Below are 13,103 nucleotides of genomic sequence, written 5' to 3'. Positions count from 1 at the left end.
TACTGCAGGAGAAGCACCAGAGAAATCTGGAGGTTGGAAATTAATCACTTACCTGTGGGATTAATGAACCCCAGCATTCTATTTCTAGAATTAAGACAGTGTGGAAGAAGATTTATTAAAGAGCGTTCTTTGGGAATTTGATCAGAAGAAACACATATGTGTTTGTTTTTGTTCTTTACCAGGTACAGGAGTCTAAAGCACTTTAATTATGACATCTGCCAAAGTTGCTTTTTTTCTGGTCGAGTTGCAAAAGGCCATAAAATGCACTATCCCATGGTGGAATATTGCACTCCGGTAAGTGAGATGCCTCCCGAGCATGACAGTTGGTTCACCTGGGACAAGTTTCAGTCTTGTACAGTATTGCAGATCATGTGCAATGCTATGATTTACAAATTCTCCAGATGTTTTTCCAGGTCCTAGATGTTCCCCAGCTATAGGGGCTCCACATCATAGGCTCCAGTGTGTACCTGATCCCTAGTGCATAGGGCAATCTGGCACACATGGAACATCATAGACACTCAGCGGATGTTGTTGAATGAACGGATAGGTGTTTTTTCTGTTTGCCTAGTGGTAGGGAAGATGCTTTCACAGTTATTTTGCACAGCCCTAGTGGTTGTGTAGAGAGGTCTTATGGCCATGGGGCATGTTAGGAAGGGGGTGGGTAATGTGGGTTCCCCCAAATTCATAATCCATTACTTTCAATCAATCATTTCACTGTTTTATACACTAACACTTACCAACTAAATGCTAGGAGTTTACTTTAAATGTAGACATTAGCTTCTAAACTGGTCTGTGAGATAGTACTATTATCCCCTTTTTACAGATGAGGACTCTGAGGTCCTGAGCTTAAATAATTTGCCCAAGGTTCTGTAATCAAGAGGGGAAGCTGGCTCCAAAGATGTGTTTTGGGGGGATGTTCAGCGGCTAGTACTTTGAGAACTCACTGATGAAAGGTACAGAGCATAGACTCGGCAATCAGACAGGCCAGAGTGTAAATCCTCTGTTCTTTAATCACTAGCTGCTCAGTCTTCAAAGTATGGTTTTCTGACCAGCCGCATTGACATTACCTGGGAACTTCTTAGAAATGCAGAAACCCAGCCACCCCCCCACCTGCCGGCACACACCCCCTTCCTGACTTTCTCAGTCAAAACCTGCATTTTAGCAAGATCTGCAGGTGCTCCCCACACTCATCAAAGTTTGAGAAGCTCTGCTTTCAAGCAGTTCTCTCTTCCATGTCAGAGGGATCTTCCCAGTTATTTTATTGTCTTTCTCACTTTGATGCCTTTTGCAAAGGTTTTCAGTGATGGAGAACATGCCATGCTATGAAAAGTGCTGATTAGTAGGTGAAACCTGTTATCAGTGTGGTCAAAATAGTTTTTAAAATACCATAAAGTGTGGCAAAACTTAAGGTCATCTTTTCGACCTTAAGACTTCTGTAAACTACCGTTTAAGTCACCTAGTAGTTGGCGCACTTCATTTATTCATCTTAAGCACCTGCCGGGGTATTATTGCCTCCATTTACAGCTCATCTGAGCCTCGCAGAGGTAAATAACTCAACTCGAGTTAATCCCGCTAGTAAATGCTAGGCCTGGTTGCAAAGCCTTCTTTTTTTGTCAGATTCCAAAGCCTTTGGTGTCAACCCCGACTCTCTCCTAAATTACAAAACAAGAGGCTTGAGGTACAACCCTGGAGGGGTCCTTTGAGACCATACTCTCCAAGTCTGATATTGGCACCATTTCGCTTTCAGACTACATCGGGAGAAGATGTTCGCGACTTTGCCAAGGTACTAAAAAACAAATTTCGTACCAAAAGGTATTTTGCGAAGCATCCCCGAATGGGCTACCTGCCAGTGCAGACTGTCTTAGAGGGGGACAACATGGAAACGTGAGTACTGCAAAAGGAAATCAAACTCTCACGGATGTATATTTGAGCTTCTCTCAGCTGATAACGTCCTTCACTCCCAAATGCAAACAGTCTCTCCTATTTCTTTCTTTAGATTTACTTTAGCTGCAAAGAGAAAAACAAGCCAGTGGTCACTCACCATTTTCCTCTGTCAATTGTCCCATGACAGTTTCCTTTTCCAAAAGTTAAACTTTATCTCATAGGGGAAAAAAACATGCGACCGCTACTAACTAGCTTACCGGGCTTTTAAGAAATACGGGACTGTTTACAAATGAGTGATTCCAATATTTCCTTTTGGTTTTCCTCCCTCACAAATCAGTAGGTGTGTGTCATTTTGTTTCTGATTGTGTGGTCATATCTAGTCCCTTTTGTCTACTTGAAAGAAAATACAGTCCCAGGAAATTTCTTCACAGTAAGTAGTTGTGATTCTCATGATCATACTGAGGATGTCTTCACCTCTTTTAAACCTTCTCTTCTTTTTTTCTCCATAACTCTGATGGCAGTAGCTCAACTGTTTGTTTTTCTACTCATTCACTTGCCACCTTTGTTTGGCTGTTGCTTTCCATGGTTCATGCTTAATTGGTTGGATTTCATTTATTTGAACCTTTCAGTAATGTTTTTTTTTGTGGCTGAGTTTGCATGTGTGTCTCTTCACCACCTCATTTTTTGTTTTGCAGTCCTGTTACTCTGATCAACTTCTGGCCGGTAGATTCTGCGTGAGTACTTCTGCTGAAGGGCGCTGCTACCACCAACACACGCGCTTGCTTGATTTTTAAAATTTGTGTTCTCTTTGTTTTGTTTTAAAGACATGTTAATTTATCTTCCTTCATTTCAATTTTTTTCTTCCCTCAAAAAGACTTTGAGAGTGCCATCTACCACAGATCAGGAGAATCAGAGTTGGGTTTTCACATCCCCACCTGGTTCAGTTTTAATCAGAAGAAATCCTGGCCTTGAGTTCAAATTAGCATCAATGAAATCACGCAGTTGTTAGCAACATTCCTGGGAGACGTGTTTATATGTTCTTCCATTATAAGCAGAGAAGAGCCTTCTGATTATGTAGTAACATTCTTAGCCATATTTCTTGAGATTCAGTGCTTCAGGACCTGCAGAAAGTGGATGTTTTATTTACTCTTTAGGGCCTGTTGTAAGTGGACCATTAAGAATCAGCAGGATTTGTTTTATAGTATGATGTCGAGTTTGGTAGAATAATTTCAGTGAGGCATGTGGACTTTTTATCAGGTAATGCCATCCTACTTGACCAATCTTTATATATATGAGTTTCTTAGTCTTGAGCTAAACTTACTTTGCTGTCCTCTCCAAGCTACATATTCAGCTCATAAATAGTTAACACATTTAACAGTGGAACAAAACTGTACTGTAGTCCTTGTTACTACTATTGGTGTGTATTAATAATACTAATATTAGATACCAACAGATAATTGATTTATCTCAGTTTATAATGTTATTAGAAAACTCTTCCTGGAGTCTGTAATTTATGTATTAGCAAACAAAGTGTACATTGTTTTAAAGTTACATTGTGTGGGGTTTTGATAACAAAGTTTTGGTATTTCAAATCATACTTTATTAAAATATTTACTTATAGTCAGACAGCTCTATAATATGTAAGAGGGAAGTGACCAATTTGGAAGACGGGCTTATGTAAGAATTCAATTTATTTTTTATTGGGCCTTGTTTATTGTTCGGCCATGTAATTTAATTTAAAGTAGATCCTTTTTAAAAAAAAAAATCCTGTAGTGATAAATGCAAACTTTTAATGCAAGTTTATTTTAAGTCTTTATTGGCCTAAAGGAAGTATAAGGCTTCCCTTTCTTTTTTAAAGCTACATTATTGTGCCCTTTAATTTTGAGATACAGTAGCTATACCTGATTTCTTTAATTATCATGCTTAAACTTAAGGAGTTATTTAGAGTCAGTTATGTTCCTTGCTATTGTTAGGTAATTATTTTCTCTAAACCAGGTAGTCTGTTTATAGAATTTAGAACCTTTCATAAATAAATTGATGGACTAAAGTCTTCAGCTTGATTAATGAATTTACTCTGTATTGGGATAAGTTGTGATCAATTGAAAAATGCCAAAGACAAATATGCTAAAGAGTAATTTTAAGAATGCTTGGATAGAGGTAGCACAAAATAGTAAGTGAAGAATAATAGTTCCTGGACAGGAAAGAAAAACAACTTTTATTGTATATATAAGCTAATAGAAAAAAATCATGCACAATCAGTTTAATGGAACTTACTTGAAGGAATGTTTGTCTTCTGTATACTTTGAAGAACCTTAAAATTATTAACACCCTTTATTAAAATATTTTCTCTAAAACTGAAATATACCGCCACTTTGCCTTTTTTTAAAAAGTTTGTTAGATTATTCAGAAAGTGGGAAATTCTAATTTTGAGGAAGGAAAAAAAACCCAGCAGGTTAAGTCCCTGTTTTCTTTAATATCAGTGAAGTCGTTATTCATGGGATTATAAATAATCTATAAAATATACTATAAACTTGTCCTATTCAGGAAGAAGAGCCAGGGCCTAAGGTGTTTTATTTTGCAAGATTTCTCTCTGATGTTGACAAGCCCTATGACAGTGACAGCATTTAATCTTGTTACTATGGGTCATACAATTTCAGAGTTTCCTTAGACATAGATCCTTTGTTTTTCCTTAGACAGAACCCTTTTTCACCTGAATTTGTCATTTTATTTGAAACTAAATCTAGCATAAACCTTTTATATTATTTGTCCACAGATGAGACAGTCAAACAATAGTCTTTGAACTATTCTGCTTTGAAATCTAAATGGATAAAAACATACTAATGGAGTTTTCACAAAAGAGAAAATGGTGGGGGGTGGGATGGAATTGGCCATTAACTGTACTAGGACTAATCCTTCTGAGGATAGCCTTTGTGCTTAGGAAGTGGGAAGGGAGAACAGTATTCTTTATCTTCCCTTGGAAGAGTGTTTTAGAAGGCTTTGCGTTTAGTTTTGTTTCCAGGCTAAGTGGCTGTGTGCTTTTGCTGATGCTTTGTTTTTAAATGATTGTTCTCTGACCAATACTCCCTTTGGGCTCATTTTCTGGTTTAATAAGTACCTCCTTTAGTGTACATTTTTTTTAGATTTCTGCTTATTATGAGTTCTTGTGTTTATGTGTGCTGTGTGAGGTGCTACATACATTAATAAGAAAAACATGGAATTATCCTCAAGGCTAAGACTTAAGGCTCTGCATAAGGTTTTATTAAAGTGCTTTGGATTTACATGCCTAGTTTTCTTGGTGTAGTTATGCTCAAAGATCTTAGGTTTTCTTACGTCTGTACACTACCAAGGCAGCAACTATTATAAGAGAGAACATTAATATATTTTCCTTGATAGCGGGCTTTTACTTAGAGTAGTATGTAATTGAAAGACTGGCATGTTCCAGAAGATAGGGCTTATGAACCAAGTAACCCAAGTACTAAACTATCTTGACCTACAGTGACTATTTTAAAACAGACCTTAGCATTTTTCTAACACTAGGCTGTTCCAGGGGTCTAAGTAATTAGCAGAGTGCAGATTCACATTGAAATCTTTGGCTCGGCCTAGTAAATTGGGTAGTCATCCGTTTGTTTCCTCATGACTGTTTAAGTATCTTTGTCATTCATTCCAAGTTTGATTATGGTGACACTTGACCTAGACAACGTTGGTTTCATAAGTAAGACATTTATCTCTCAGGGATAACTTGTAGTTCCCTAGTGATTTGCTGCAGTGTGTCCTGATCACCTTATGATTGTGTGTCATCTTTAAGAAATATGGATTTGTAGCACATTTCCTATGTAGGCCTATGTAACTACTTGTTTTTCTTTTTTTTAATGTAAGAGAAAACAAACAGCCCTCTAAGTGTTCTAAGCAAGTCCTGAGTGCTGCTTGGACCAAGTTGGACTAAACCAGTCCTCACTGAATAGATTACTGTTGACTTTTGGATTCATGCCTTTACCTAAGGGCTTTCTGTGTTGGGAGAGAAATGGAAGAGACCTTTTGTCCTATTCCAATTAAAACAACACAAGCCCGAACTGGTTTTCAGAACAGATGGATTTCTTTCCTAAGGTTAATAGAAAAGATACTATAAAAACTTCAAGAGTAATTAGTAGATCAGATATGAAAGGGTGGAAAAAATGTGAACCCTACCAAATTTCTAGTCTGAAAAGACTAGAGCTAAAAAGAAAAGTTTTTTTTTAATCCAAAAAGTACATAGACTATCCATGTTAATCCTCTGCTCTTATTTCCCCTTCTGTATATTAGCACGCAGTGTCCCTAATAAATAATTCAGATACTGTGACATTCTATTGAATTTAGTCATTCCTTTTAAAAACACCACAATATAATTTAGGGTTATTCATTTTTACTCTGTGCAGTAGTAATGCAGTTCTGCTGCTAAGCTGGTAGATATATTCCTTCTTTACAAAATTGTGCAGACCAAGACATCATCATACATGGAATTAGAGCAGCCTCTTTGGAACTAATATTATTGACTATAGATACACTAGGCAAACATACAGTTTCTGCTCAATAAGAAGGAAGCTAATAAACAGTGCAGGTGTACAGTGTTTAGAATTTTAAACCTCACAGTGCTAACATAGTTTCAGAACTATAAGATACTGGAAATTACAATGTTGGATGAAGAAAATGTCAGGTAGAGAGTGTCTCCCCCAACCTTTTTTTTTCCTATAATTGAAACTTTCCAGAGAAGGTTTTGATTGTTATGGCTGTCGAGAAAAGCAGAAGTATGAGAAATCATCTCTCAAGGCTGGATTTAAAATAATTGATGATCTCTAAGATACAGAAACAACTAAAGGTGTACATGATCCACAGAAACAGAATAAAAGCATTCTAGGTCATGTATATAACATAACTGTGTGGTGGGGTTTTTTTTTTCTCCCTTACTGGATGGTATCTGTGACTAATCACATTTTCTGCCTTATAGGCCTGCCTCGTCCCCTCAGCTTTCACACGATGATACTCATTCACGCATTGAACATTATGCTAGCAGGTATGAGACTAGTTGAATGCCAGGCAAATATTGATTGAATTAACTAACCAAGGAAAGCTAACCTATAATAATTTTAAACAAATCTTTTTCTTTTTTCCACACTCTTGTCTGATTTCTACTAATCAGCTTGCCCTCTAACGTGCATGCCATTCCACTGCATGTTGGTTTTGGATACCAGTAAGAGCATTAGTCTAGAACATTCTCCCCTAACCTTGGCCTTTAAACATTTCTGATAGCTTTGTTACACGTTTTGTATACTGAACACATTTAATAAATTGTCTTAGAAATCATCTAACCTCCTTAGAAAACTGCGATACCAGACATCACATGTGAAGAAATGATACTGTTATGTGGAGAATATGAAAGAATTGGCTCTCCCATTTGTGTGTTTATTTTACATAAGATCCTGTAACGAAAAAAAAGAACTAATTTTCCTAATCCTTGGACTTTTCTGTCTCACCGTCTTTGTGTTTGACATAATTTTTATAGCTAAAAACTGAATTGCTAAGTGTAAGGTATCTTATGCTTATTAAATTAGTTTGTAACACATTATTGCCTGGGGTGAAGGGGGTTTTTAAAGGTAAACACTGGTGGCAGAATGTTGAGAGCTTACCCTGAATCCATCCTATTAGCAATATTCTACCTGCTGAGCATGTTTATCAACCATGGAAAGCATCAACTAGCTTTATGTAAGTCTGTCATCAGTGGAAAAGCTTTAACTGTCTTAAAAAAACAAGGGGCGGTATAAGGTACGGAGGGTACTTGTTGTTAGGGAAGCTTTTCTTGTGAAAACAAAGGCCTTTTCTTAATGAAAGGAAGATGGATCTGTGAAGAAGAAAAAAACCAACAGAATGCACTTCCCTTCTAATTTATAGCATAAATGTAAAGCTGATAACTAGCTGGGATCCCCATTTGCTGCCTCAAATGGTTAGGCCAACACACACATCCTTTAATCTGAAGGATTCCTTCCTCCTCTTGACATGATTTATCCTTTGGTTTTCAGGAATGTTCGATTAGGTCTTGAATAGTTTCTAAGAAGTCATATAAGTTTTAATGAGCTTTTACGTTTTTTATCAGGCTAGCAGAAATGGAAAACAGCAATGGATCTTATCTAAATGATAGCATCTCTCCTAATGAGAGCATGTAAGTATGCCATCTCTTTTTACACAATGTTCCTGACGATGAAATTGCTTTGAGGGATTTAGAGGTAGGGTAGTACAGAAGATGGAACTTAGCGTAATAGTCATTTGATCTTTCAAGGAGCCATTCATTTACTTTTTTTCTTCGACTCCTAACAACCTGCGTGGCATGAGCTCATCCAAATCATGGCATTATTGGTATTCCTGGGTAGCAAAAATAGTTTGCCTTATTCTTATTTAATGCCGTATTATCACAAAATACCAAGTCCCAAATACTTAAAAACAAAAAGCCTAATCTTTGACCAAACCTGCCAGATATTTAAAGGGATTAGATATTAATTTGTAAAGTGATGGCTAAGCAGTATTCTCTCCACTCATGGGAAGTGGAAATGTCGTCTTGGTATATAGTTGGATTGGTATTCCCCTATGGTAAGTTAGTTGGGAATTTTCCTTCAGAGGTCCAAAGTCGCAGATTTTTGTGACTTAGCATCTTCTTGGGCTCAATAAAGTGAGGCAGTCTTGCAAACGGTTTCAGAAGAGGGAGTACAAATTCAGAGCACAGGTGGTTAGTGGAATGGTGAGCCAGGCCTGTCAGATTTAAGGAAGGAGAGAGAGTGGCGGAGAACACAGCAACCGCAGGGAAACAGGCTTCCTTTACAGAGTAGGAGAAGTGAGCACAGAGGAGCATTGCCGTGAACCAAAGGCCTGAGGTGAGGGGAGCAGGTTAATCGAAAAATAATTTGGCGAGAAGAGATCTAGTCAGATGATGATGATGTTTTCAGGTTGGTACGCTGAAAACCCACCACTTCGTCCTGGAGAATCTAGGCAAAGGGAAGAATGGTAAAGGTATTGTATATAGATGGATGGCAACCCAGAGTCACACTCAGATGAGAAAAGAGACTTCATAAGGATTAGGCTGAGGGAACTAGAATCAAAGTGGCATTTATACATAACTGGTTATTGAAGACATAAGAATGAATCATCTCATCTGGCAATAATAAAGAATCAAGTCAATACTCAGTCATTTATACATGACTTAGTTACTTACAACAGAGCACCATTTCCTCAAACATAACTGGTGCATTCTCTTTCTCAGCTCTGGGTAAAAGTATTAGGGGTATTAGTATCTAGACGTACTTTGACAGGAAAATATGTGACCAAAGAATCAACCCAATGTAAACAACCTCAATGATTTGCTTCTTTGGGTCACAGATTTCGGTATTTGACGCTCTAGCACATTCATGTGCAAATTAATTCAAGTTGTCTGTATAGTATCGACTGCCATTCATTGATTGCCTAAGAGAATGGGAAGAGGGATACTAAATAATTAGATAGGTGTTAAAACTGCATTTTTTCATTTTTAAACAAAATTTAGTGCCTTTATGAGGACGTAAAATCCATTTTGACTCAATGTTAGATGGTAAAATGATATTTGGGGGGCAGGTCTGGGGAAGTGGTTTGGGTGACTTGTTAGCACCCGATAATTACTTTCGGTCAGCTTTTCACTTCTCCTCTAGCTTGACAGACCCAAATCGTTTAAATCAGGAGGATGTTTCCTAAATATCTGAATTGTTTTTCAGCTCAGAAAAAGGTGGAGATGAGGAAAGGAAATTAAACGGTTGTGGAGAGGGGAAATATTAAGGTATCATCTTACTGATACCTAGCCAGGAGCAAAGACCTTTAGTCTCTCATTGGGAACAGAATGAAGTTCTTCTAACAGGATGGTACACAGGCTTTTCAGGAACGGTGCCTTTAGAAAATAATTTCTCCTGTATATTAGAGAGTGCCTAGTTTTAAGGAAAGATTGCAGCTGCCTCACCCTGCACCCCAATGTAAGCCTTTGCCTCTTTGTTCCAGAAGATTATTAGTCCTTAAAAGCTGCTCTAAAGAATGAGTTGTTTAGTCTTCTTTTAATTAGTCCCCTCAATGGCTTTTTTTCCTACCTATTTTTGTTTATCTAACTGAACAATAATTGAACGAAACAATCATTTGTCTGCAGTTTCACTGTTACTGTCCTGCCTGTATGGCTTTTATAAATTCAGACAGGCTTACCTAAGCAACACTTTTTGGTTACACTGCTTTCCACTTAATAAAATATTTTCTTATTATTTTAAGGGCTGCAGTTTCTCCCTGCTCAGTATCAACAGTAGCGTGGGTTAGTGAACAGGTTATCTTGACAGCATTATACAGCTGTTATTATGTCTTTGAATATTTATTAACAATTGGTTAAGCTGTCAACAGAGTGTCCCAGTATTTCTGCCAAAATTCATTTACCCATGTAAACGGCCAATTCAATTCAATTGAAAATTCAAGCAAGAAAAACTTAGGATGGTAGACCACAAACTCAGCAGTCTCGAAATGGCTTTAGAAGCAGGAAAAAGGGTCTAATTAATTGGTAAGAGCAAATAAATGTTTCTATTTTTAAATACACACCCAAGTCCCTGACCCCCAACGCAAAATAAGGGGGGAAAAAAACAAAACCTTTGATTTTATTTTCCAGAGATGATGAACATTTGTTAATCCAGCATTACTGCCAAAGTTTGAACCAGGACTCCCCCCTGAGCCAGCCTCGTAGTCCTGCCCAGATCTTGATTTCCTTAGAGAGTGAGGAAAGAGGGGAGCTAGAGAGAATCCTAGCAGATCTTGAGGAAGAAAACAGGTGAGTTTTCTTTCTAGCTTTGTCATTGGTATGCAGAGTGCATACACTTGCGCACACAGAAAAGTGCCAGGAATCTTCACTTAGAGTCATTCTATGTCTAATTGTTTTCTACAATAATCTGTTTAGCTCCATTAACAGATTTCTTTTTTTGTTGTTATCTGCAAGAAGAAAATGAATGCAATAGTATAACTGAGAACTCATAATTTAGCTGTGAAAGGAATTAATACTGATGGTGGTATCTGCTTGCTGCATGTATTTCTGAGGCTTTCAATTTATATTTGAGAAGAGAGTCTAAGAACCAAGTAGGTCACTTAATTTTATGGTTATATGATTTGTACATGTGTCTGGCCACGTTACCTATCTCAAAGAATTTTAAAAAGTAGGAAGAAAGTAGGTTCATTAGCTTGGTCAGATTTGGGAATGAATTCAGTTCATCTTATTTTTCATCATCCAATACAGAAGTCATTTTATGCTCACCATCATAGCAGATGAGTGAGATGATTCCCGTTGTCAGTCATCAACTGAAAAAGAGGTTCACATAAACAGATAAAGAAAATTCACAATGACTGCAGAGAGGACCAAGACAGAAAAATCCGAGATACCGTGTGGCATTATGAAAATGCAAATCATTAGACTTTTCTATCACAGGTCCCTGTATCACAGGTCCCTGTGTTAAGAAAGGCTTTTGCATATGATCGCTTCTAACTCGGCCTTTAGACAGACAGTTGCCATCACGCAAGTCTTTAAAGGAGCAGTTGCTCAAATCTGTGGGACTTGAGTACTTTCATCTCTTTGTTTTAGCCCAAGGCACCAAGACCTCTAAATCTAGGCGGCACAGTATGTCTGAGAACTAAAGTCCTCAGGGAGTATGGCACCTTAAGATGAAAAAGCAAATTCTCATGCTGCCACTGCCTTCTTTGTAGCTTATAATAACTCTGACCCATGGCTCCTTATCTGGTGGGTTTCCCTTCAGTCTGTTTCCCACTCCTCCAGTGAATCCTCCATACTGACTGTAGTCACACATCTTACCAGGACCAAAATCCATGATGGCGTTCTTGCTTCACTGGGTTTCTGCATCTAGAAAAAAAAAAAATTCAGCTTTTCAGCAGGGCATTCAAAACCTTCCAGAATTTTCTCTTGACCAGCTTTTCCACCTTCTGTACCTGCGTTCCAGCCCTGCTGTTGTAGCTACTGTTTCTAAAGACATCCTGCTCTCATCTGCTTCCTGGCTCAAGCTTGCTTGTCAGCCCCATCCCTCCACCATCATATCTGACAAAGGAGTCCTGTCCATCCTCCAAGACCATACTCAAAATAATTTTTTCCACAGAGCCCTGTAAGATCCTTGGAGTTGGAAGTAATCTATCTTTTTGTCTATATTCTCAGAATACTTGGACCTTTCTCAGAGAACCCCCTACAGGTTTTTGCCTCTTTATCACTCACTCCCCCATGCCTTCCTCTAAGGAGATAGTGAATGCCTTTGGGGCAAGAACTGTGTCTTAATCCTCTCAGTGTCCCTTCTAGTACTTACCACAGTGTGAGTAGCTAGTTGAGTATTCAGAAAATGTGTGGTAAAAACCTAAGTTGAGTACTGCCCAGGAGGTCATACTGAACTTTTTGTTGGTAACATTAAGTCTTTTTGGCAGTAAAGAGCATGGTAAATAAAACATTTCCCTCCAGTTTAGTGAGGATCATCATTAGTATCCATTGATGTTAAATTAAACCCATCATTATTTAGGAGTCAAATAGGAAGAAAAAGTTGGGCTTGGCATTCTCAATAGAATATGTTACCCAAGGTAGAAATATTTTGTGCTCTGATGCCATTGTGTAATTTATCTTTGTCTAGCGTTCTTTGTTGTTAGCACACTTTCCTTCCATACTGTGATAACCAGGCCAAAGAGCGTTGATAAAGAATACTAACATTTGATCATTTTGGGAACGCTTTAATGTATTTTGGGTCATTTAATCTTCCTGAAAGCTCTGTAAAATTGATGTTTAGGAGAAAATGCAGGTTGAGAGAGGCTCAAATGACGTGACCCAGTTTTCACAATCAACCAGTGGCAGAACCAAGTTCCAATCCAGATTTTCTGAGAATAGCCAACTCTACCTTGCACCAGAGAATAAAAACCAGTCATTCTATGAAAATACCATTTACACAGAATTGGGGCATATTCCCTGAACTGTACCTTATCTTGAAGAAGTATGTTTAAGGACTAGTGTGGTACAGTGCTAACCTGAAAGATACCCAAGACCATTCCCCAAGAATAGGATGGTTTATTCTCTGAAAGAAAGGAAGTTACATCAGGGCTGCTTCGAGCTCCAAAATGAAGAAGCTGGAGGTGATGCAACTGTTTCTGTATCTTGACTTCCAAGCAAA

General features: G+C 37.9%; 1 protein-coding gene across 11 annotated transcripts in view; it reads left to right on the top strand.

Annotated features, from left to right (window-relative positions):
- The window catches only part of DMD (dystrophin), a 2,193,636-nt gene that overhangs the window by 2,141,698 nt on the left and 38,835 nt on the right, over positions 1-13,103 (top strand). For 7 of the 11 annotated variants that reach the window (XM_036917975.2, XM_057495970.1, XM_057495965.1 and 4 more), the window contains 6 exons: positions 183-294; positions 1,748-1,884; positions 2,580-2,618; positions 6,866-6,931; positions 8,009-8,074; positions 10,571-10,729. In XM_036917975.2, the coding sequence (XP_036773870.2) occupies positions 183-294; positions 1,748-1,884; positions 2,580-2,618; positions 6,866-6,931; positions 8,009-8,074; positions 10,571-10,729 (579 nt within the window). The remainder of the gene's footprint in view (positions 1-182; positions 295-1,747; positions 1,885-2,579; positions 2,619-6,865; positions 6,932-8,008; positions 8,075-10,570; positions 10,730-13,103) is intronic. The other 4 variants (XM_057495967.1, XM_036917972.2, XM_036917974.2 and 1 more) reach the window with 2 other exon arrangements.

This window comes from Manis pentadactyla, chromosome X (assembly GCF_030020395.1).
Source record: "Manis pentadactyla isolate mManPen7 chromosome X, mManPen7.hap1, whole genome shotgun sequence".
Classification (NCBI taxonomy): Eukaryota; Metazoa; Chordata; class Mammalia; order Pholidota; family Manidae; genus Manis; species Manis pentadactyla.
Note: the sequence above shows the minus strand (reverse complement) of the source record. Positions and strands in the feature narration are given on the sequence as shown.